Below are 27,207 nucleotides of genomic sequence, written 5' to 3' on the forward strand. Positions count from 1 at the left end.
TCTGTATACAGTGTGTTCCAGTTTCACTCTTCTAAGTGCCACCTTATACCTTCAAGGTTTGCATTTCTAAAATTGTAGACCATTGTTTTAGACTTGGGCCTTGTTTTTTGAAAGAATGCCTCAAAGCTAACCATGTTATGATCACAAATTGCCATTGATTCTCTGACTCTATCTTGGTCATTTGAAAATATCAAGTCAATGCGTGTACTCTCCCTGGTTGGTTCCCTGACAAAGCAGTTAGAAAGCAGTCATTTACCATCTCAACCATCTCTATTTCTGTCTCTGTAGTCCCAACCAGGCTTTCCAAGTCTATGTTTGGGAAATTGAAATCCCCCATTATAGCAGCCACATCCTTGCTACATGCAGTCCTGATTACATTGTATAATGCAACATCTTGCTGAATATCTGAGTTGGGTGGTCTGTAACACACTCCTACCACTAATCCTCCACATCTCTTGTCCAAATGTTTCACACACAAAGATTCTGCATTTTCTGTAAGCCATGTTTCCGTCACTCCTACATCATAGTCACATGCCAGCACTGGTCTATGAGAGGTGTCCTCTTCTGGCAGTGTCTGACTGTAGCAGCATGAGCTGTGTTCTGCTCTGGTCACTATTATTTGTATTATATTCCAGTATTGTGTGACTGTTGTCCTTGCTCCTGGGCAGCTCCGGTGTGGCCCTGAGGGGACCCACCACGATGTATACTTGTGTTAAAACTTGTTCTGGCTTGTATGCATAAAACATCTCAGAATTACTCCTAGGAATCATGCTAAAAGTTAGTTTAGTAGTAAGATTACTCCTCGCTCAAAGTAGGAGGTAGAAGTCAGTCATAAAGTCTCTTACACTTACTTTTAGCTGGGAGTAGGACCTAATGCTAGGAAAAACTTTAATCATATTTCCACGGCTCACTGTGATGTATTTTCTTCATTTTGGGGAGAAAAAAACACACAAAAAACATGCGTGATCACATGTAGACGAGCAGAAGTGAAAAGACAACTATTCGAATATACTAACTCAGTCTTTTATTTGTTTATAATTGGACACAAAATAAAACGTGTTTTCCCCTCATTCCTTCATTGCAAGGACATTAAGATGCTGCATGGAATTAAAATACTAGATTAATTTCACCATCATTAAATATACATTAAACATCTTGCATTTAACCCTATCCTTCCATTGCACATAGGAAATTGAAAACACTGGGGTATATCATTCATCAAGGGTTTTACAATGATTTGCTACTTCAGACACTTTTCCTGTATTAAATAAAATACAAATTAAAGTTAAGATGCATTCATCCCTGCACATACAGTTTATGATGAATATGCTTTGTATGAGCTGGATCATTTTTCATTAATTTTGTGGCTTATTTTTTACTATTTTTTACTTTCGGATATAGAATCGGTGTAATGTAAAACCCTTGATGAATATAGGTTAGCATTGATTATCAATTGATTAGGCTGGCATTGCTTATATAGGTATAATCATTGATAATGAATGCGGCTTGTTTTGGGTGTATTTGCGCAGTAGTGGGGAAATCAATAAACTGTTGGGAGATCTCGGGTGTTGATGCCAGTATGGTTTGATGGAAAAATCTTCTTATTGACAGCTGTGATGATGGTCCCAAATCACCACTGCTACATTGTTGCATTTTCCCTGTGGCCAGACACCACAACATTCTCTGCTGACAGTGCTGCATTTCTGACAGTGGAGAAGGAAACTGCATTTTTGACTTGTTCATTTACCAAGAATATTCCATTTCTGCCCAATCGTCGCAATAATTCTTCATCACATCGCTGTAACACCTTTCCTGTCATGGAAGGTACACTCAGTCATCTTCTCATTGCTGCCATTTGCCAACTCCTAACTAGTTAGGGGACCTTGTGAGGTCTCCTAAATATTGGTCGAGTTAGAAGTATTTTTAATTCTAAAGAATCTTTATGAATAGCTTTTACTTCTAAGAGTAAAAGTAGGACAAAATTTACGTCACTCTCAGAAATTTCAGGCATCACTCTCTGATGTTTTATGAATAAGGGCCCTGGTTGAGTTGAGATCTCCTCTTAGCTGGTGTTGGCCTCAGGGCAGGTTTAGCAGTCTGCTGCACTCCTCCCTTGTGAGCATTTGGTTATACATTAACCCCCTTGTGTAGCATTCTCGACTTGAAAGATAATTAATGTAACCCTGGTTATCTGCAAAAGAGAATGCTACCTAAAGGCTACAAAGTCACGTCAGAGTTTTACTTCAGAGTCCTCACTTCAGTCACTTCAGAGTCCTCCTGGCAAAGAGGAAGAACCAGACTGCATGGGGCAATATATACCAACAGGAAACGGGAAGGGCTGTTTGTATGACACACAGACTGGCCTATAGGCAGCTTTAATAGTCAAATGTTTTGTATGTGGTTCCATGGTAAGTGGTTTAACCCCTCCCCTTTGGGTAGCATTCTCTATTTCAGATCAACGGGATTGCATTTGCAACCTATTGTTATGTCGGCACGTGTATAACTTGTAATAAATATTGTTCTGGAGGTATTCACAGTCTCTCCTTTTTACAACAAGACACAACAGAAACCATAATATTATTACTAACAAGGAGTAGCGTAAACACTCAAATTAATATTAATAATTACTAAATTTGTCAGAAGACAAATTAGGTGCCTTGTAGTTTTTCAGTGTTTCCACTATCCAGGAAGTTATGACACAACACATTATGAAACCCTGAAATAGCATACATGCCAACTTTGACATTATTTGAAGAGTTTTACATTATAAAATGTGCTTGTATGCTGGAATTGAATTTGAAAAAATTCCACACTTAAAGATGCATAAAACCATAATTTTAGGAACCACGCTAGTATTAGGTAATTTTCCCAGAAATGTATGTTTCCCAGATTTATTCTGTTACAAGTTTAACTCCATTGTCATTCACAGAGAGAGAATTAAAAAGCCGAGATCAAGAAAAGGAAAAGACAGAAGGAAAAAAACAAGAAAAGAAGGCATATAAAAAGCTGTACCCAAATTCATACCTGTTTCAAAATTGGGGAGATCAGTTATCAGAAGAGGAGCAAACAGAGGCAGAAACACTGTATAGAAGATATGGATACAATGTGTTTCTAAGTGACAGGCTGCCACTGAATAGAACACTTCCTGACACCAGGGATCCCAGGTACACCAATATTTAATTTATCATTGCTCTAAAGTTATATTTTCCAGGGTAATTTTCAATGTGTAATGCTGCGTTGTTGTTGATTGGGGATGGGGGGTGTCAAAGTGGGAGGGACATGTCAAAAAGTGTGTGGGGGTATGATTTTAGCACTGTATACCTCGTAAATAACATCTGTGCTTGATCACGTCTTTCATATAGTGGGAGGGGATACCTACAGTTGAGGAGGACAGGGCAAATTGATGCTCTCTCAATAACAAGCCTATGTCTCAGTTTTATCAAAGATCAACAACACAGTCTGTTACACACTTACTTTTATCACTTTCATCCGAAATATGAAATATAAAACTATATCCATTATCAGTTCTAGAACAAGTGTATGGCATATATGCATTAAGTATCAAACCAACACTGCAAAACACCACCATAACTAATGTTCTCATATTTAATGTTTACTGAACCAAAATCAGCAGGTGTACAGAGATTACACATGGAGTGAGGACACTGCACTGTTGTTCTTGCTATTCTTTTAAATAAATATAATTATGTGTTTAACACTTCAAACTTGTAACTATAATTCACTCTCAGTGGCTGGCTCTCAAAAGTATTCACTGTCCTTGGACTTTAGTAGTAATATAGGACACTTTTTTGAAAGGGGGGTTTCAAGGGACTGATGAATTAGCATACTGGAGGGTGAAGCTTCGGGGCATTGAAGAAATGTACAGGTTGGTGGAGGTCTTCATCTGTTTTTCAACCCCACACCCACCCCCACCCCCCTCCAATATAGCTCTATTTAAGCCCTCCTGATTCTTTAGTAAAATAACTTTTTCTCTATGTGAGTGAAGCGAGGCTGTCTTTTCAATATGTCCAACAGGGTTACCGCTTTTAAACGGACAAGAGTTATATTGGTGTGGAGCTTTTTGAGCTAGGGGGGTGGTGAGGAGATGTCTACGCCTTTTGTAACCTTGGGTCACTGAAGAATTTACATACCGGAGGGTGGAGTTTCAGGGCGTTTGTTGATGCTGTATTTAAACAGCCTCACAGCTGGACTGGTCTGTTTAGATTTTGAGGTGATGTCCCCAGTGTCCATTTAGAGCTGAATATGCTGAGATACATCAATCTGAACAAGTAGTGGGGGCTGTGGGTAGTTTAAGAGTAACAAGTAGCTTCCTCCAAACTCGCTGTATTAGGATCGTCCAAAGATCCCAGATCTCAACTGGCCATGTATAAAATGTTAAAATAATAAGAAATAACAAAATATATAAAGAATGAAAAATAAATCAGAGTCCATAGGGAGAAAAAATAAATAAAGAAAATATAAGAATCTTGTGTGTGTGTGTGTGTGTGAGAGAGTCTGTTTGAATGATATTTGTATATATTACTGTCGGTGTTCACGTGGTACAGTGGTTTTGCTTCATGCAGGCTGAAGATCATTGCCCTTCTGAACACTGAGTTTCAGCCCTTCCTTCCCTTTGCTCACCTTTTAATTGTTAGCGGCTGTTTTTTACAGCGATAAAGAATTAAATGTCAGTCTAAATAGTCATAATCCTGAATATATACGAAATTATAAACAATGGAATACATATCAGGGAGACAAGACGAATAACCAATATCATATCACTAAATACTATTTCATCTCCTTCATGGCAGAAAATAGCAAGCGTGTTATTTAAAGAAATGGTGAATGTAAAGATTGAATGCACACAATTATAATGTATATTCACACCACTGTGTGATGTTAATGACATGTAACATTACTAAGCTAACTTAAGACATTCTTAAATATATATAAGAATGTTGGGGTTGTATGTGGTGGTGTGTATGTGTGTGTGTGCATGGATATATACTACTAAGGGTTTGATTTAAGTTTGTATACATGACTGTCAGTGTTCACACGGTAGAGTGGTTTTGCTGAGTGCAGGCTGGAGATCTTTTTCAGATACTAATTAGTTGCAGTCCTTCCTCCACTTCGCACAGCTTTTTACTAGATTGCAACTTTTACTAACAGAGATAAAGAATGATAAGTCAGTCTAAATGGTCTTAACTTTAGAAAATCCTGAATATGTACAAAATTAAAAGAAATGTAATACAGAAAATGTAAATTGAAAACATTTTCTTTCAGTAATCAACATAATATCAGTAAATACTACTCCTACCCAACACCAATATTTTCCTGCATTGCCAAATAGATCAAACGTATTCTTTAAAGAAAAGGTGAATGTAAAGATTGTATAAGTACAAATATTAAGTTGTGTGTGTGTGTGTGTGTGTATTCACACACCACTATGTGAAGTAAATTAAATTGAATGATTCTTAACTTATGAAATCCTTAAATATACAAGAATCATAGAATATATATGTTATAAACGAAGCATAGAATATATATGTAGAAACTGGGAAATTTCAATAAAACTCAATTAAAGCAGCGTTTGTAATATTAGTAACAAACATCATGCTTTTAAAAAATAAATATCTAATGTAATCCATTCATGCAATAAGATTAAGTAATACACTTAATATGTTTTAAACACAGACCTATGTGTGTATGTATATTTATATAATTTACACATTATTACAATAGCTTTGGGGGTGCAGGCTGAAGAGCTTAATGGCCTTGGTTGTATTGACAGTAAGATGTTTTATCTAACTAGCAACATTCAACATCCCTCGACAATACGTAAATTAAACTAAACTAAATCATACTAATTTAACTTAAGAAATATTAAATATAAAATAAATGTAAATGATCACAGCAGTCTTTGTTAATTAGATAACTTTCCAAGGTCAAACAAAGTGGTAACATTCTTACAGAAATAAAGAATGAACCCAGTTATGTTAAGAAAGACATGTAATAATTCTAAAGTAATTTTAGACATATTAGATATGTAAAAATAAAGATGTATATGTCTATTAAACCAGCAGATTTATACTTTTTCTAGTCAAATATTCTCCAGTCTCATCATCTCGGGGAGTGAGACCTATAGCAACACACATAAACCCAATACAGACAGAGGCTAGAAGGAACAGCAACCATAGAGAAAACAGCGAAAAATAAGTGCAGAGGGAGACAGTCACACTAGAGTTGCACCGGATCATGTGTAAATCAAGCAGGTCTTTAGTGAGATATGGATACACATTGTTTCAGCTTTTTCAACCCCAAAACCACCTGGTGCAGAAAAACCGAGGGGTGACAGAAATAGAGAAAACAGAGGGAATGAGGGAGACACAGATAGATACAGGTTTTTACAAGAGCAGAGTTTAATATAATATAAATATTTAATATAAATGCAAAACATAAACATCATAAGAGGGGACAAGGCTGAGTTATAAATACAAAACTGACACAGTCGAATATTTGAACGTTTTATTAAGAATTTACTGCACCAAAACAGTTTTCACAGTCATTCTAAAAGACAAGAGTCATGAAACCCTGACACGATCACATCGGCAGTGGAAGGGCTTTAGAAGAAACACGTCCTGCTCTCAGCACCACGGTGGGGTTTTGCAGGGAGCTGAACAGTTCTATCAAGCAACACAAAACTAGACCCCCTAATGACTGAAATTTTGTCACCAGAAATCCGGTACAAATCCAGCGGTCAGGCATTTTTAAACTGTCTGATTAATGTAACTCAGTAACATCTCTAATATCCTGTATAAATTCTAAGAATTCTTCAAAAAGACCTTCAAATAAAGAGCTAAAAATGCATCAGTCTTCATTAATCATGCACAGTAATCAGAAATAGGGGTGATATTGTACAGATATGCTAGACACCAGCTGTATTTCACTTCAAATGTTTAGTTTTGTAAACTGCTTTATAAGACTTATTGTATATATCTAAGTAATTTCCAATTGTGTAGTGTAAATAGTGTAATGAAATGAAAGGATGCTTATCTGATAAGATACAGCCAAAATGTTGCAATGGAGAAATTGTTTTAATTTATCATTACACTTATTGTTTTATAAGAACATAAGAAAGTTTACAAACGAGAGGAGGCCATTCGACCCATCGTGCTCATTTGGTGTCCATTAATAACTGAGTGATCCAAGGATCCTATCTAGTCTGAATTTAAATGTTCCCATTCCCATTAAAGCTTCTACCACATCGCTGGGGAGTTTGTTCCAGATTTTGACATCTCTCTGTGTGAAGAAGTGTCTCCTGTTTTCCGTCTTGAAATTCCCTTCAGACCTGGAATAAGTCTGGTTGCTCTCCTCTGAACTGCCTCTAGAGCAGCGATATCTTTCTTGAAGTGTGGAGCCCAGAACTGTACACAGTATCTAGATGAGGTCTAACTAGTGCATTGTACAGTCTGAACATTACTGCCCTTGTTTTAAATTCTACACTTTTGACAATATACCCTAACATTAGTAGTCCACTTAGACTCCTAGGTCATTCTCATGCGTTACTTCATCTAGTTCTATTCTTCCCATAGTGTAATTATAGTGGACATTTTTGTTACCTTCATGTAATACCTTGCACTTGTCCACATTGAATTTAATCTGCCAGGTGTCAGCCCACAACTGAATGTTATCTAAGTCCTTTTGAATAACCTGTGCTGCCAAGATTGTATCTGCTGAGCCACCTATTTTAGTATCATCTGCAATTTTGACAAGTTTGCTAACTATCCCAGAGCCCAGATCATTAATATAGATTAGAAAAAGCAAAGGCCCTAGTACTGATCCCTGTGGAACTCCACTAACAACCTCACTCCAGTTAGAAGTGACTCCTCTAATCAACACCCTCTGTTTCCTATACACCAACCAGTTCATAATCCATCTACTTACATTACCCTGAATGCCTACAGCTTCCAATATGAGGATCAGTCTTTGGTATGGAACCTTATCAAAAGCTTTCTAAAAAGTATATCATATCATATGCTTTCACATGATCTACAGCTGCAGTTGCATGTTTGAAAAATTCCAATAAATTAGTAAGACATGATCTGCCTCGTCTAAACCCATGATGACTATCTCCAAGGATATGGTTTTCATTAAGATGCTCCTCTATTTTCTGTCTAATAATTTTCTCCAACATTTTACAGGTGATGCAGGTGAGACTGATTGGTCTTTAATTTCTAGGCTCAGTTTTGTCCCCTTTCTTGTGGATTGGTATGACATTTGCTGTCTTCCAGTTAGTTGGCACATCCCCTCTTCTAAGTGTCATTTGGAATATTTTAGTTAGTGGCCTATAAATAATTTCCCTCAGTACTGTTGGAAATATACCATCTGGCCCAGGTGATTTGTTTGATTCTGCTAGTCCCTTTAGTACCTCCTCCTCATTTATCCTGATCTCTCTTATGGTTTGACTGGACTGATTGTTAACCTGTGGCATGTTATCTGTTTTTTCTTTTGTAAAAACCTCTTTGAAATACTAATTTAGAACATTTGCATTAGTTTTAGCTGTGTTTCTTTCTATTTCCCTCTTTGCTTTCTTGATCCCTTTCTTAAGATCTATTTGCAGCTCAACATATTCCTTGTATTTTGTTTAATCTCCATCCCTTTAAGTACTTTCGATTGGCCTAGGACTTTAAACTGGAGTTTCAATTTTTATCAGGTTTCAAATATCAGAAGGAATAATAATTGCTGAATAAAGTCCTATTATCTAGTGACCCCCACACATTCAACCCACAGTGGTCAAATCCTCTGAAAACGAGACTGGGATGATGCACAAGTTACCACAAATACTTTACTAATACGAATTCAGATTAGCGGTGAGGTTGATCTGCATGAATTCACTGTTTCATTTTATACAGATATAGGTTTATTAAAAATGAAAATAGACATGTATTTGCAAAGATATGCTAGAGAAAAGCAGGGTGGTGTAGCGTAAGGTACACTTATAAATTTCAATTAAAGAAGTGAATTTATAGTATCACCTTATCACGAATCCTGGAATGTTGTAGAACTCAATTTCTGTAATAATTGGACGCAGACACCAATTCCAAAGATATAAATTGTCAAATGTATTCAAAAACAATTACTAAATGTAGCACTACACTAATTATACAAAAGGGAAAAACTAATTAAAATTCAACTCTAGATCAACAAATCAAAGACAAATCACTTCCGTGACCAAATCAAAGACCATGGGATCGCATATGATAACACACAAATCGTTAAACAAAAAAGGTTATAAACACATTGACTACAATACCAGTTAGTAAGACGAAGGTGAGTCTCTCATTAGTATTGTTAGTCAGACATTAAAAAAATACGCAGGTTAGTATTTAATGTCAGGTAACTTCTCGTTATATATATATCAGTCTCATTTACGTTTAGGTGCTGAGAAAGATCCTATCATTACTTGTTACCACAATTTCCCATTATTCAATGATTAAGGATAGGCAGGGCCACCTATAATCTGGTGTCTATTAACTTGTGTCAGTTTCAGACTAAACAGTTAAATAGGAATGAGAAGATATTTCTCGGCGTTGACAGATTTTATTTCTAAAATTATCAACAAAACAGTTGAATGCAACACACATTTATATTTAAGAAAACTAAATGATATTACACATTCTAGAGTTATGAATCACAGATTAACATTTCTAATTGATTTCTCAAATGTCATGAATCATGAACTCCAAACTGTTAAACTTATCTGAACTTCGTCGCAGAGAGGCCTCTCTGTCTTCGGGCTCAGATAACAGCACATGGCACGAGGTCCGTGTGGTTTGGAACAAAGGCAGTCCGGTTCGGCTTTGTCCAAGAACTTCCACTCAGTCGATGCACCTGGAAGTTGGGGTTCGCGAATGTAGAGTCTTTTCCAAACAGATTTTCCACTGGTTTGAAGGCTCCAAGGTTGTGCACAAAATCTTCTTTGTAAGCAGGGTTCCACCGTAGTTACTTGAAGACAAAGTCTTTGAGGAAAGCAGGGCCCTGTACGTTCCAAGGGTCAAGTTTCTTAAGACTCAATAGCTATTTAAATGACTGACACTTTCGTATACAGTCGACTTAGTCAATTGTCCAGCTGTAAAACTCCACTGATCAGGTGGGCACAGGCGGGCATGCGCAGTCTGTAAAGTTCTTTATTTAATAAAGTCCTTCAAAAGAATTCTTTGTATGGCTCCTTCTCCCAGTTTAACTCTTCTGTTGCCGGCAAAGACTTGGTTGGTTTCTGGTTCCGGTTCTGGCAACAGAGCTACAGGTTGAGCTGTGGCAGCGAGTTACTGGTTCAGGTGAGAGAGAGAGATAGAGAAAGCCGTGCGCTGTTCTTTATAGTCTGTCAGATCAATAGGTGATTGGTTGTTGAATTTTTGAGATTGGATTTCGGTTTCAGCCCCCAGTGTCCTATTGGAGGGGGGCTTGATTTATGACTGATGTCAATCCATGCCATCTTTTGGAAATGCCGATTGGCCCGGGTTCGTAGCTCTATGTCGGGATTTCGGCTCTCGTCCACTTCAAAGAGTTTTTATCACCTACAGGCCCCTTTCTCCAGACATCTCATAGCAGAATTCCATACTATTTGGCCTCTTCTCGGTGCCATCCTCCCCAAAACTGTCACTTTGATGCAAACCAGTTCCAAGCTCATGAGCTAAGGAAATCTGATAACTTTGGGGGGGAGAAGTCTTCTTTAGATCAGTGCTTCAGCTCAGAGTCCAAATGCTCTTATCAAAATACACCCAACATAACGCTACAGTGGATAATATTAAAAGTGAGAGTGAGAGGAGATCTATTCAATACTGGAGTTTTGACTTGAGGCACAAAACATGTAAAATAACAAGTATTAGGATTACGCTGCCCGTTCCTACAATTCCGATCCCAAACACAACTAGGTTTTATGTAATTGTGATTTATGTAATTGTGTAATAGCTTTGAGAAATGTGAAAAATTGTTCAAATGTTACCTAGAGTTTCTAACTCTCTATACTGTCAAGTTTTAGTTCTATCAATTACATTTTCAAGTCCCTCAAAGCATGACCTTACATTTGATACCAAACCAGCCTGGTGCTCTTTCTCTGTGATGTGAAATTTGAGTCTTCTTGGAATTCCAGTGGGGGGCTGGTCTGATGCCCATGTCAGTGGAGGATCAATTTCTTAAGTGTCATTAAGCTTGGATGTGTTATCTGTCATACTTTAGTGAGCCCATTCCTGTCGTAAAACACAGAACTTCAAAGTTGTCTCCTTTAGTCCTTTACCAAAATCCAAAATTTCTCAGTTAGGAAGGTATATGCATTCCTATATATATCTGCCAAAATAAAGTTGTATGATTTACAGTTGAAACATGCACAGTGCAATTAAATTGGGCCTACATTGGGCCAGATTAAATCAGAACTTTGACCCACCCCCTAATAGCAAACTACAAAGCTGTACATCATAGTGGTTACATTTCCGATTAGAAGAAAGTGTCATCTTACTAAGACTGAAGCTACAACTGAGTACAGTTCTGTAGTTTTCTATTAGCTCGTTATATCGATGTGATAGTTTTGACTATTTCACTCTGAATGTTGAAATTTCGGAAATGCTATATAAAATGTATTTTCTATACCCAAGTCAATTCCAGTTGTAACAAGACATACGGAGCAAACAGAAATTGGATCTATATTATATTCATATTTCACAATCCTTAATTATTTGTGTAAAATGCTTTGTGGGCTTATTGCATATATCCAAATCACTTTATTTCCTCGAGGAGTTCAAGTGGCTCTGTATGGGTTGGGGGTCTGAGCTCAGGCATTTATGTTAATTCGTGTCACATTTCATTTACATCACACGGTGGTGTGAATATACAGTCATGGACAGTCTGAACCACCCAGGCTCATCAATATGCGGAAGCCCCACAGAGCCTGATGGGAAATGGACCCCTGAACTGTAAATACTTGTTTTTTTACTGTTAAAAAGTGAGTTCACCCCTTTTTATGTTCTGTCGTAAGTTTATCTGTCCGTTTCCCTTTGTGTTGTATTCACTTCAATGTTGATCTCCTTCTCTCCCATGAGTTTGTCAGTTTGTGCCGGAGAAACCACCCCTTATTCCTCTCTATTCCAGCAGTTCTTTCCACTGCCAGTTCTGCAGAATATAAGAGTGAGCAATAAAGAGCATGATTTACCTTCACTCTGTTGGAGTTGAATTTATTTATTTTTAATCATAACTATTACAATTTTGAATGTTTTTATTTTCTGTTATTGTGAAATACAGTATTTTACCTTCACTCTGTGTCAGAGCCTTCCTTGCTTAAGGAATAGCTATCCTGTTACATTATAATTGTGTGCATTCAATCTTTACATTCATCATTTATTTTAACTTCATGTTTTGTAAGTCGCCCTGGACAAGGGCTTCTGCTAATAAATACATAATAATAATAATAATAATAATAATAATAATAATAATAATAATAATAATAATGTTCAGGGTATCTGGGCCCATATCTTTTACACAGCCTCTTGGTGAGAAAAACCCTAAAGCAGTAGAGATCTCTAGACATTTCTCATTATTAGACATTACTAAGTAGCTCTGTGTGAAGAAAATACTTATTTAATAGAGGATTTATTGTCTCTCTTTATTTGTTTCTCCCTATGGACTTTGATTGCTTTTTCATTCTTTATATATTTTGTTATTTTCTTATTATTTTAACATTTTATACTTGGCCAGTTGAGATCTGGGGTCTTTGGACGATCCTAATACAGCGTGTTTGGAGGAAGCTACTTGTTACTCTTAAACTACCCACAGCCCCCACTACTTGTACAGATTGATATCTCTCAGCACATTCAGCTCTAAAGGGACACTGGGGACATCACCTCAAAATCTAAACAGACTAGTCCAGCTGTGAGGCTGTTTAAATACAGCATCAACAAACGCCCTGAAACTCCACCCTCCTGTATGTAAATTCTTCAGTGACCCAAGGTTACAAAAGGCGTAGACATCTCACCACCCCCCTAGCTCAAAAAGCTCCACACCAATATAACTCTTGTCCATTTGAAAGCGGTAACCCTGTTGGACATGTTGAAGAGACAGCCTCGCTTCACTCACATAGAGAAAAAGTTATTTTACTGAAAAATCAGGAGGGCTTAAATAGAGCTGTTTTTTTTGGGGGGGGAGAGGGTGTGTGTGGGGTTGAAAAACAGCTGAAGACCCCCACCAACCTGTACATTTCTTCAGTGCCCCGAAACTCCACCCTCCAGTATTATTTTTATTATTATTATTATTATTATTTTTATTATTATTATTATTTCTTGGCAGACACCCTTATCCAGGGCGACTTACAACATAAGTGTAAAACAAAGTGCAAAAATACAGTTGAGTAAAGGCATCAATCATTACAAATTCAATTAAACTAAACATAGCAATTCAAAATACATTTTACAAATACCAATTTACAATTTAAACAAGCAAGTACAGTAAGTGAGGTCCTACATCCTGGATGGTAAAAGCTAAGTGTTGTCAAGATGTAGAGTCACAGTCAAGGGCTACGAGAAAGGGAGCAAGGAGGAAAACAAAATCGAAAACACAAGAAGCATAATAAAACTGAGAAGTGCTATCTGGCAGGGATAAAGGACTAATATTATAAGTACTATTGGAAAAGATGCATCTTGAGTAAGTGCCGGAAGGAGGTCAAGGACTCTGCTGTTTTGACTTCAGTGGGCAGGTCATTCCACCATTTAGGCGCCAGGGATGAGAAGGAGTGGGCTCTGGAGGAAGGAGAGTGGAGAGGAGGCAGAGTTAGTCTTCTGGCACTGAAGGAGCGCAGTGGTCTGGAGGGGATGTATGGAGAGACGAGTGACTGAAGGTAGCTTGGTGCACTGTGTTCGAGACAGCGGTAGGTGAGGGTCAATGTCTTGAACTGAATGCGTGCCGGTATCGGGAGCCAGTGGAGGGAGCGGAGCAGTGAAGTAGCGTGTGCGGATCGTGGCAGAGAGAATACCAGATGAGCTGCAGAGTTCTGGATGAGCTGGAGCGGCGGGTAGTAGTTGCAGGCAGGCCGGCCAGGAGGGAGTTGCAGTAGTCCAGGCGGGAGAGGACCAGTGACTGGACGAGCAGCTGAGTCGAGTAGTCGGTGAGGAAGCGACAGATCTGGCGTATGTTGCTCAGGAAGTATCTGCAGGTGCGGTGTGGTGATGTGCTGGGTGTAGGAGAGCGCAGGATCGAGGGTGACTCGGGTGATTTTTTGCGGAAGAAGAAGGAGAGAATGTGGTGGATTCCAAGGGGATCGAGATGGGGAGGTCAGAAGAAGGTGAGGAAGAGTGGGGGAAAAACAGGAGATCTGATTTGGAGAGGTTGAGCTTGAGGTGGTGTGAGTGCATCCAGGCGGAAATGGCAGACAATCAGGAAGAGATGCGAGAGGGGATGAGAGGGTCGGAAGAGGGAAAAGATGGGAAGATCTGGGCATCATCAGCGTAGAAGTGGTAGGAGAAACCATGGGATGCGATGAGAGGGCCCAGGGAGCAAGTGTAGAAAGACAACAGGAGCGGGCCCAGGATGGAGCCTTGGGGAACGCCTGTGAGGAGAGGTTGGGGGGTGGATGAGGAGCCTCACCATGTCACTTGGTAGGACCAGTCACTGAGGTAGGAGGAGAACCAGGTGAGAGCAGTTCCAGAGATTCCAAGGAGTCCCAGAGATTCCAGTATGCTAATTATTCAGTGCCCTGAAACCCCACACTTCTGTATGTTAATTCCTCTGCGATCCAGAACATGTTCAACTCAAGTTCAAGGTCAAAGGTAAAATACCCCCCAGCCCCCCCCTTCGAAAACATGTCCTGTATTACTACTGCCTTTTCCACATATCAGTTGTTACAACATGGAATTAGAATAGATTTAATCAGGAGTTCTTGCCACCGATCAACATGTCTATAATGTCAAAGTGAAAAATATAATTTGCAAATTGTTCTAAATTAAATACAAAACAGAAAATAAGTAAACACCCCCATCAGTCAATATTTGGAAGAGGCACCTTTGGCAGCAATTACAGCCATGAGTCTATGTGTATCAGTCTCTACCAGCTTTGCACATCTGGACACAGTACATTTTGCCCATTCTTCTTTGCAAAATTGCTCAAGGTCCAAGTTGGATGGGGACCTTTGGTGAACAGAAATTTTCAACTCTTACCACATATTCTCTATTGGATTGAGGTCCGGGTTTTGACTTGCCACTCCAGGACATTGGCCTGTTTGTTGTTAAACCACTACAGTGTGGCTTTGGCTGTATGTTTAGGGTCATTGTCCTGCTAGAAGATTAATCTTCTCCCAAGTCCCAAGTCTCTTGCAGACTCTTGCAGTTTTCTTCCAGGATTTCTTTGTACTGCTGCATCCATTTTGCCGTATAGCTTTACAAGGTTTCCAGGACCTGATGCAGAGAAGCATCCCCATAGCATCATGTTGCCACCTTTGCACATTAGGGATGGTGTTGTAGTGGTTTTAGTAAATCTCAGGATACACAGATTAAGAAGTAACAAGTTTATTATACAAAACATAAATACAGGTTAACCTGGAGGTCCTCTCACATGAAGTGAGGAAAAGAACTAGAGATGTGAGCTGGAAGAAGCCCCTTTGTATCTTTGATAGACATTAGGTTACAGCAAATCCAGCACAATCCAGCTGTATGAGTTAAATTTACCCCTTGCATACTGATACAGCTGTTGATCAGGTATTCAAAGACAATAGCTGTAGACCTATATATTCAAGAAACAGTGAGCCTTTGTTTTGTATACAATCCAAGAAACAATTAACCTTGAGGTGGAGACATGACTTTGGTAGATTTCTGTAGTATTCATGCATGTATCACTAAAGTAGTTCCCATGAAGGGCTAAATACAAACAAATGATTGGTGCATAGATATAACTGGAACAATTAATAAGATAAAGAATATAAGGTAAATAATAATTACATTATAAATATAAACAATATAGAAATAATATACAGAAAATAATAAAAGTCAATTTTCCCACTACTAGTGCCCTTCTTGCCCACATACTCAGTTTTTGAGGACGGCCTGATCTAGGCAGATTCACAGTTGTGCCATATTCTCTCCATTTCTCAATAATGGACTTTACTGTGCTCCGGGGGATATTCAATTGTCTTATGTCCTACCCCTGATTGGTGCTTTTGAAGAACCTCATTCCAGATGTGCACTGAATGTTCCGTTATCTTCATGATGTAGTTTTTGTTAGGAATTGTACTAAACAATTGTGGGACCTCCCAGAGACAGGTGTATTTAACCTGAAATCATGTGACACACCTTAATTGCACAGAGGTGAACTCCATTCAACTAATTACATGACTTCTAAAGACAATCGGCTTTACCACAGCTCAATCACGTGTCTCATAGTAAAGGGGGTGATTACTTATGCATTCAATTATTTTCTGTTTTGTATTTGTAATAAATTTAGAACAATTTTAGATTTCATGTTGTAACACAATGAAAATTGGAAAATTCCAATCGGGGTGAATACTTTTGAGAGCCACTGTACATGCCTGTATGTTTGCAGGCCTTGCCATTTGTGTGGAAGTTCAGCGTGTTTCCATACAGTATTTAATTAATGTAAATGATATGTAACCACAACACTACAGTGACGAAATATATCCTAAAAGCTCAATTATTTAGCAGAAACCTTCCATAAAAGAGAAAAATTTGCAATGATTTGTCATTTTTTTCCAACAGTTGCTTGAAAAAAATATATCCTAAAGATCTCCCTACTATCAGTGTGGTGTTGATTTATTTGAATGAGTCCCTGTCCGTACTGAAGAGAGCCATTTGCAGCATAATTGACAGAACACCAGTGCACCTGCTGAAGGAGATTGTGCTTATCGATGACCACAGTACAATGGGTTTGTTACACACAATCTGACCTTTAAATTTTCATGTTCATATTTCACTTTTTTGTATATATATATATATATATATATATATATATATATTGACCCTTGCAAAAGTATTCAGACCCCTGACCAATTTTCTCATATTACGGAATTACAACTGGTACATTGAGGTACATTACTGTACATTACCTTCACTTCATCACTATATATATACACATATACACATATAATGCTAAATGTCAGTTTGGTTCTTTAACAATATAAGTATGGAGTTATTTCTCTTTCTTTAAAGCTATCTAGTGCATTATCCCTTTATTGCCCTCTATTTAATCAACAGAGGACCTGAAAGGCAAGCTTGATGAGTACATCAGTGTGATAAACAAGCTGCACCCAGGACTGGTGAAGAAAGTCACACACAGTGAGCAGCTTGGGCTGACTCAGGCACGCATCTCTGGGTGGAAGGCGTCAACAGGTGACGTGGTGGCCGTTTTGGATGCCCATATTGAAGTCCATGTGGAATGGTAGGTGTATTCAATTCTAAACACAACTTACAGCTTCAGAAATCAGGAATGTAACCATGTACATATCAGTCAACAAATGAGACCCTAATGTATTGATTAGGCCTTATAATAATAACATGTGTTTGCCGTTAAACATGTTTACACCCTTCATTTGAAACAATGTGATTTGATTATTAATTTAGTTTAATAAATATTGTTAATTACACTAAATATATCAATTAGATATTTTGAGAATTAATATACATTGGAACTGCCTAGAGAAAACGCTAAAGATTTTAGATAACGGACCTAATTAAATTAAGACAGGGCGAAGTTTTTTACTGTTAGTCCACATAAATCAAGGGAGTGACAGTCAAAACTCTATTCACTGTCTGCAGGTCCGGTGTAGGATATAATAGTTCCTGGCCATACAAAAGTTCCCAGCCCCATTTCTTGTTCCATCTCTTAGATTTCTACAATGCTGCGCATGCATATTTTTTAAAAGACAAAAACTCATATGAATAAACTTATTTTCCCAGCAGCAATTGCACATTGAATTTTAAACTACAGGAATACATTGGAATAGTGGTTGAAATTGCTTTAATAATAGTACAATGTTAAACGAATACTTATAAATCAAAATAGTAGTTTGTTTCCCAGTGGCAATTTATTTTTCATTCCTTAAAGGGATACTTCGGTATTTTGGCATTTTAGCCTGATTTGTTACTTACCCAGAGTCATATGAATGTGTGGGAAGCTTTTTTAATTCTGTCCGTCCTGTTTGAGGAAATTTGAATTTTTCATTTAATTAGCTTAGCACGATTGCTGTAAGTCAATGGTCGCAAAATGCAGACTCTCAAAAAATGACTAATAGACCTTTTAAATGCTTTAAAGCTGGGTGGACAGCACATTTGTACATTAAGTACATTAAGTCTATACAAAATCTAAAGTAATGAATATGTTTAAAATATTTTTTACTAGCAGGTTTTTGAGAGTCTGCCCATCCGACCATCGTATATTTTATCATAAAATCATATATTTAATAATCAGCATCCACTTAACCGCTCGGAAATATTCAACTTTAAAGAACAGTTTCCTTCCACTATTCCAATATATTCCCGGAGTTTCGAGTTCAATACACAATAGCCACTAGGAAATTTTAGGAAAAGTTTTTTTGTATTTTTAAAATCTGTAACATTGCATAGAAACTTAAGAGATGGAACTGGACACCTGCACCTGCTCGCCCATTGAACTAGGGTGTACAACTGCACAAGGCGGCAAGACAGAGGGCGGTGCCGTCTCCAAGTTTAATAGCCATTCAAAACAATAGATATCTGTGTTCAAAACTAATGTTGCATCATGTATGTCCCGCCTCCTAAAGGCAAGTAACCAATCAGACACATCATATATGTTCATCGTTTGAGGGACCAAACCACACCATTGCAGCGGTGTCTGCAATGAATGCACTGATGACAGTCAGATTTTCAAAACTAAAATAAAACTGATTAAGATCTATTGAGCATGAACTAGCTCAACAACTGGATTTAAGGGAGACTGTATGCACCTTTGCATGGAGAAAAGCCAGGCGGATCAACTTTCATAAGTGGTAAGAATATACTTTTGCTTTCTTGCGGTCTGGTGAATGTTTTGGGGGGGGGTTATGGTCTGTGCAAATCAGAATGATGTTGACTATAGTTTGTCTATGCAGATATAGATAGAATACATCTTAATTTTTTATTGCTTTGTTTAACCTCCTCGGTCAATGGTTGAACTGCTATGTTTTCGGAATGGTCACGCTTTCTAATGAAACGCTGGGAGGTTGTGTTAAAATGTGATGTCGCAAGGGCGCAAGAATGGCCAGGGCCAGGGCTGACCACATGTCTTACCTTCAATCAGCAGGAATTGTTTTCTCTGGGCTGAATAAGTTTCATTTATGAAACTGTAAATTGATCCAATTGTCATGTTTCAACAACACTGTAATATATTAATATGATATTAATCAGTACACTGTAATACCTTATTGAGAGATGATGAAAGACATTTCAGGTTGTGATGGCTTCAGGGGAAAATACCAAAACATGCACATATTGACTTCAAATATATTCACATCCTTGATAAAGTGTTTCCACATTTTATAATAATAATAATAATATAATAATAAAAAATGTTTTCATGGCTTTATTGAGGACTGCTGTTGTGAAGAAAAGTATGTTAAACATAGATATGTGACAAGCATTCAGTTTGCATAAGATCCATGGTAGGCTCTAATACTATCAGACTTTATAATGGGGGTGGAAAACAATGTTGCAGTTTTGCAGTGACAGGACTGTGACAGAGATTATCTCTTTTCATTTGCAGGGCTGAGCCAGTGCTTGCGAGAATAAAAGCAGATCCCACCGTGGTGGTGACCCCTGTGTTCGACTTAGTGCGTTTCAACAATTTAGAAGTAATCCCTTACATTGCAGCTTCTCAAGCTTTTGATTGGGCTCTGTGGTGCATGTATGAGTCATTTCAGCCGGAGTGGTATAATCTTAATGATAAATCCATACCAGGAAAGTAAGTAACTCACCAACTGACAGACTAAAGCTTCATGAAGACAGTCAATGCCAGTTTAACCCTGCTCTGGTACCATGAAAAAAGTTACATTGACAGTACCATTGGGGTGGGGTCACAGAGACCCCATGGTACCACAGCAGGGTTAAAAAGGGTTGCACAGTTCCAGTCCTCAAGAAATAGACTAATTTCAATAGTTAATTTGATTCCATTGGTGCTCAAGTACACCAATCTAACCCTTTTCCCTACATTATGCTGTTGATGACTGGTGTGCGATGAAGAAAAAACACTTTCATTTTTTAGTATTTAAAGAAAGGTCCCACTGGTTCTAAAATCATAGTTGTTTAAATGTTTATGTGTTGTTATAGTGTATAAGTTTGTTATAATGTTTCACTCAGTTTCTGCATTAATAATAATAACCAATATATTGAAAAGTTGCTTATATGATGCACTCAATCTGGAACAGTGTCATGTATCTTACACTATAACAACACAGACACATAAAACCATGATTTTAGAAACAGAATTTCCTTTGAGATTGTGTGCTTTAATTGAGTATTCAAAGCAACTGAATGAGACTGCTTTAGATGTTGTAGACTTTACAATCATTACAATCTAATTATCAATTTTAATATGGAAATATAATGGTTAGTGTTCATATGTTTTTGGAATGGAATTCTGCTCAATGAAGAAACCGATAGGTTGCGTATGCAACCCCGGTTATCTGAAAAAGGAAGCACTGCCCAAGGGGGAGGGGTTTCTGCACACTTCCGCGGGAACCTGAAAACGTCACTCTATAAAAGCTGCCATTGGCCCCTGTGCTCGTCACTCAGAACAGGTACCTTCCCACATCCTGTTTTATATAACATGACGTCAGCGCAGGTTCATCCTCTTTTGCCGGGAGCCAGGACTCCCACGCGACTTTGCAACCCTTGGGCAATGCTTCCTTTTTTAAATAACTGAGGTTGCATACGCAACCTATCGTTATCTTTCAAGTCAGAAGCACTGCCCAAGGGGGAGGGGTTACTGTATAACAAAACCGTCGCAAGGGAGGAGGCAGCGAGCTGATAAGGGAGCCTGCCCTGAGGTGCACCGCTAGGGGCCTTGGCAACACAACTCCAGACAGTAACCTCAGGGGCCCCATAGGGCCGCACCTGAGCCGCCCAGGAGCAAAGACCATAGTCACGCTCTTACAGGGAACTGTCTGCAATCAGCATATACAAAGCGGGGCTACAGAGGTTAACTCTTACGCTCTCCGCTTACAAGAGCAAGGCCGGCTGCTCTACTAGTGCAGCTAGGAGCAAGGCAGTAATCTACTTGCACAATGTCTGTCTAATCAAGCACTTGTGCGGCCTCCACGCAATATTATGGCAGTGGACCCCTGATCCAATGAGAAAATACAATATAATACATAGCTGGCTAGTCAACAGAGTAGCCGAGCTGAACAATATATAATACATACATATCGCGTGACAGCAATACCTTCATGCTGTCAGTGCGCAGCACAAGAGCATCCAACTCAACTAAACAGTATAGAGTGGAAAAGCTCCATTGTGCTGACAATTTAGATTTCGTACAAACGAACTATATACACCACAGGAGCAGGAACGAACTCATGCGCCGCCCATGGAACACAGGAGCAGTTGACACGTGTCGAATTGCGCAGCTAATCGCAGGGCAACTACAGCTCTTACCGTGTGAATAAATTAACTATGTACACAGCGGGACACTGGAGTCATCAGGCTGTCTATACATGCACTTACAGGGGCAGACTGGGAGAGGAAAGGCAGGAGCCAGAGCCCGTAGGCTACTGGGGCTCGACTGCAGCCAACACCAGGTTCCTAATGGAAGGACCTGTAGAACCGAGCAAATGTAAGCGGTGAGGCCCAAGCTGCAACCGCACAAATATCTGCCAAGGGGGCACCTTGGAAAAGGGCCCATGATGTGGGCCACCAGGTTACCAGGCACCGGGGTCCCGGTGGACTCGTAGGCCATGGTAATGGTGTCCACAATCCAATGCGAGAGGCGCTGCTTTGAAAGCGCCTGGCCCTGTGTCCGCGCTCCATAAGACACAAACAGTTGGTCTAAGCGTCGAATGTCCTTAGTGCGTTCCAAATAGCACCTGAGGGCCCTCACAGGCCTGTTGACATGAAATGGAGACAGCACTTTCGGGAGGAACGCAGGGTTAGGCCGTAGCGTGACCCTGGAGCCATCTCCTGCAAAACGGACACACGATGTCCGCTCTCTGTCCGCTGAGCCTGACCTCCTTCACCAACACCTTGTAGAGGAAGCCAGCGAAGACTCGGAAGAGGGGGAGGGAGCCCGGGGGTGTCGCTCCGCCGCTCTTCCTTGTCGCTCATGTGCACACAGCGGCGCACACCGTGGGCACTGCAGGCAGGGAGGGTGTGGCTGCCGTGGGGGACGCAGCTGCCGTGGCAAGTGCGGAAGTGGCAGCTGGCGCAGCAGCAGGAGCAGACGCAAGCGCAGGGGGCATGACTGTCTCCGTCCCTGCAGCCCTGGAGGAGACAGAGGGGCTCGGGGAAAGGTGGAGATCCAGGACCCCCGAAGCCCCCCCGTCACTTGCCGGAGTGGGGGGTCTGTGGACGCGGCGGCGATTGCGGCGGTACCCGGTGAAATGGCGGACCTCCGAGTGCGCCATAGCGGACCTGGAAGTCGCGGCCAGACTGCGCCCGCTGTCGGTGCCCAGACAGACGGGGCATAGGACCTCCCCATTCCTGGTGGGCAAGGTGCGCTGGCTGCAAGCGGCACAGTGGCGGGGGCAAGAGGAACTCATCGCCGAGCCGAGCGTACACGCGTGTGCACAGGGAAACGTGCAGCAGAGGCACCGATCAGTGTTTACACCGGGGGCACACAACAACTGGAACGCCTCTTCAGTGCGTCTCCACCTGGCAACGTTTGTATACACGGGGGCGCTGCGACACCAACCACACGCAACCTTGCTGTTGCCGGACTGAACACTGTGTATACCAAGCACCAGGTGCTGGATACAAGCACTGCGTAGGCCCGTAGGCTTAGCCACACCGTGTGTGCCGAGATTTCCGGGGTCACCAGGTGACGCAGAGTCCGGGGTCCACGGGGGCAGAGGGTACCAGCCGTAGTGGGATCCAAAACAGAGGCATGCACGCACGGACCGGGAGGGCTAGCAGTGCTTGTTCTCAGTGAACTGAGAGAGCGTGATCTCCTACAGCTGCAGTAGCGGGCTGTAGTGCGGGTGCAAGCCCGCGGAGGAGCACCTCACGCTGGGGAGATCTCTTACGACACACTGAGGCTCAGGCCGGGCAGCCAGGCCTCAGATTTTACTGCCGCTGCTAACGCTCCTGCTGTGGAGGAAAAAGCTCTGTGGACAAAAAACCAACACAGCAAGCAGTCGGAATATAGAAGACCCTATATAAACATGACTATTATTTTTAAAGTGTGCTATTTGTAGCTGAAACTGAAACCAAAGTGCACCGGAGCCCCGGAGCGCGGACGGAACAGAGTCGGATTAGCTATCAATAATAATAACTAATAACACAAATAGACACAGACAATAATAATAACGGTCGTGACAGCACAGCCGTGAAGCCAACCAACCGAGCAATAATTGTTAATAAACAATCAGAGTCTAATGCACAAGACAAGACACGGAGAGCTCATGTTCTCAGGTCAAGGCGAAGAGGCAAAAGATGACAAACCTGCGCTGACGTCACGTTATATAGAACAGGATGTGGAAAGGGACCTGTTCTGAGTGACGAGCACAGGGGCCAATGGCAACTTTGATAGAGTGACGTTTTCAGGTTCCCATGGAAGTGCGCAGAAACCCCTCCTTCTTGGGCAGTGCCTCCGACTTGAAAGATAACCCACTGCCCTGTGCCACCAAGGACTACATTTCTGTAAAACTACTGTCTGTGCTCTACTGGTCTTTTTCACCATTAGACAGTATACCTGATAATTTCTGTTTATTTGATTCCATGTATCACTTTGAATTGATTATGTGATTTGTTAATCTATCATTTATCATATGGCCATTTGACCAATTTGTTTTTTGTCTCCTAAGGAGCCCCTCAGTTATGGGTATCTTTGTTGCAGATAGAAAATTCTTTGGAGAAATTGGTGTTTTAGATGGTGGAATGAACATCTATGGTGGAGAAAATGTAGAGCTTGGTCTTCGAGTAAGTCACTCAAACATCAAGGCATTTTTCAATTAGGAGTTTAATATACTCTCATCCCTACAGCAAGTGATTCATTATTATTTATTCTTATCTCTTAAAATCACAAAACTACCATCTCATTCAAAGTATTCCTCCTTGTAATATTGTAATGCACTTCTGGTATGAGAATTGTATAATATTAATAAGGTGTTTTAAATAAAAAAGAAAATAGAATTAGGTGGAGTTCAGTTAAAATATATATATAATGACCTTGTTTCAAATCCAGAAACCCACAGAAATACATAAATCCAAACTTCAAATATATAAGTAATTAAATAAAAATTATGCAAATTGCAAGAAAATGATATGCTTGGCATTATCTTTGACCAGGTGTGGCTGTGTGGAGGCAGCATTGAGGTTGTGCCATGTTCCAAAATAGCTCACATTGAGAGAGCCCACAAACCCTATGTTCCCGACTATAGCGTGACTATGAGAAGAAATGCCCTGCGCGTGGCTGAAGTGTGGATGGATGACTACAAAAAAAATGTTTACATTGCTTGGAATCTTCCTCTTAAGGTAATATGTGAAATGTGAGCCAGATACCTGTATCACACTTGCAGGAGTAAGAAGCTCTATTCTTACTAATGCTCCCATACTTGTCTTGCAACCTGACTTTTTGAATTTCATATATCCACTTGAAAGGGCTGCGCTTCTGTTGTAACTTGGACTCATTTCACATTGATGACTTTTTTAGCATAGATTCAATAATCAACCCCTTAATATACACTCACCTAAAGGATTATTAGGAACACCTGTTCAATTTCTCATTAATGCAATTATCTAACCAACCAATCACATGGCAGTTGCTTCAATGCATTTAGGGGTGTGGTCCTGGTCAAGACAATCTCCTGAACTCCAAACTGAATGTCTGAATGGGAAAGAAAGGTGATTTAAGCAATTTTGAGCGTGGCATGGTTGTTGGTGCCAGACTGGCCGGTCTGAGTATTTCACAATCTGCTCAGTTACTGGGATTTTCACGCACAACCATTTCTAGGGTTTACAAAGAATGGTGTGAAAAGGGAAAAACATCCAGTATGCGGCAGTCCTGTGGGCGAAAATGCCTTGTTGATGCTAGAGGTCAGAGGAGAATGGGCCGACTGATTCAAGCTGATAGAAGAGCAACTTTGACTGAAATAACCACTCGTTACAACCGAGGTATGCAGCAAAGCATTTGTGAAGCCACAACACGTACAACCTTGAGGCGGATGGGCTACAACAGCAGAAGACCCCACCGGGTACCACTCATCTCCACTACAAATAGGAAAAAGAGGCTACAATTTGCACAAGCTCACCAAAATTGGACAGTTGAAGACTGGAAAAATGTTGCCTGGTGTGATGAGTCTCGATTTCTGTTGAGACATTCAGATGGTAGAGTCAGAATTTGGCTTAAACAGAATGAGAACATGGATCCATCATGCCTTGTTACCACTGTGCAGGCTGGTGGTGGTGGTGTAATGGTGTGGGGGATGTTTTCTTGGCACACTTTAGGCCCCTTAGTGCCAATTGGGCATCGTTTAAATGCCACGGCCTACCTGAATATTGTTTCTGACCATGTCCATCCCTTTATGAGCACCATGTACCCATCCTCTGATGGCTACTTCCAGCAGGATAATGCACCATGTCACAAAGGTCGAATCATTTCAAATTGGTTTCTTGAACATGACAATGAGTTCACTGTACTAAACTGGCCCCCACAGTCACCAGATCTCAACCCAATAGAGCATCTTTGGGATGTGGTGGAACGGGAGCTTCGTGTCCTGGATGTGCATCCCACAAATCTCCATCAACTGCAAGATGCTATCCTATCAATATGGGCCAACATTTCTAAAGAATGCTTTCAGCACCTTGTTGAATCAATGCCACGTAGAATTAAGGCAGTTCTGAAGGCGAAAGGGGGTCAAACACAGTATTAGTATGGTGTTCCTAATAATCCTTTAGGTGAGTGTATTTTGGCACTTTGTGGGGTCGGGCACAATGCCGGGGCTTGATATGTAGGCGGGGTCTACAAGCAGCAACACAAAGGCAGGGATATGGAGAAAGAGGTAATATTTAATAGAGCCTGACTGATACAGGTTTTTTGTGTCCGATACCGATAATTAAGGAGCAAAATTTCCCGATTTGCGATATATCTGACGATATTTACTTTTTATTTTGTTAGCATGCAAAACAGACATTTTCTAGCATGGATCCCTCAAGTCTCCCCCTGTCAGAGAGAAATTGTGTCAAATATGCAATGAAGGCAGGATTTTTACATTTTCACATTTTACATATGTAGCTCCCGGGACCTTGTGCGAATGAGGGGAGCGGCATTGTGGGAGAGAGCAGCCAGACAGTCTTTCAAAATCCATTATTTTATTAATATGTAATGTACAGGTTTTTGTTGTCTAAAATCAATTAACATACAAAGTTTAAAATTAATTTAAAAGACCCAAAATAGAAACGCAAACAACCAGCGAGCAGTGCAGGTGAGAGGATCAGCAGTGGGGATTATAAAACCAAAGCTTTTTCATCCATTGCCCATCTCGCTCCCCACTGCCTCTGCTCGCCCGTCCTCTCACCTGCACAGTCCCGGGAGTGGCCACCCCGTCACTGGCGACACTGGGGCTTTAAGTACTCCAATCAACTAATTTAAACATGCACTGCACGGGGACTGGAGAGGGAGAACACAAATTAAAATGTGCAGACGTGAAAGGCGTGTATTTAATTGAAATCAGTGCAAAACGTGCAGTGGGCTGAGACCGCTACACATAATAAATGTAACATTAATTTTCATCATAAATAACAACCAAACATTGTAAAAATGAATTAAATAAATTTGAATAATTTAAATATAAAAATATGCATGTTCTATACATTAGAACAAAGACCAAGGTATGTGAGCAATTTCACACACAAATAGAAACATGTGCATGTTCTATACATTAGTTTTAAATGCTGGTCTAGCTTATATTTGCATTTTATATGCGTCAGGTTCTCTCAGGTTCACCAGTCCTGCTCTGTTCTCAATACTGCCGATACAACAGTGGAAGGTTCAGTG

The 27,207-nt window shown here is 40.1% G+C and overlaps 1 protein-coding gene across 1 annotated transcript in view; it reads left to right on the forward strand.

The window, feature by feature from the left end:
• The window catches only part of LOC136771438 (probable polypeptide N-acetylgalactosaminyltransferase 8), a 48,848-nt gene that overhangs the window by 11,555 nt on the left and 10,086 nt on the right, over positions 1 to 27,207 (forward strand). The window contains exons 4-9 of the mRNA XM_066723756.1: positions 2,930 to 3,164; positions 16,749 to 16,915; positions 17,244 to 17,427; positions 19,765 to 19,962; positions 24,017 to 24,131; positions 24,501 to 24,686. Coding sequence (XP_066579853.1) covers positions 2,930 to 3,164; positions 16,749 to 16,915; positions 17,244 to 17,427; positions 19,765 to 19,962; positions 24,017 to 24,131; positions 24,501 to 24,686 — 1,085 coding nt within the window. The remainder of the gene's footprint in view (positions 1 to 2,929; positions 3,165 to 16,748; positions 16,916 to 17,243; positions 17,428 to 19,764; positions 19,963 to 24,016; positions 24,132 to 24,500; positions 24,687 to 27,207) is intronic.

This window comes from Amia ocellicauda, chromosome 15 (assembly GCF_036373705.1).
Source record: "Amia ocellicauda isolate fAmiCal2 chromosome 15, fAmiCal2.hap1, whole genome shotgun sequence".
NCBI lineage: Eukaryota > Metazoa > Chordata > Actinopteri > Amiiformes > Amiidae > Amia > Amia ocellicauda.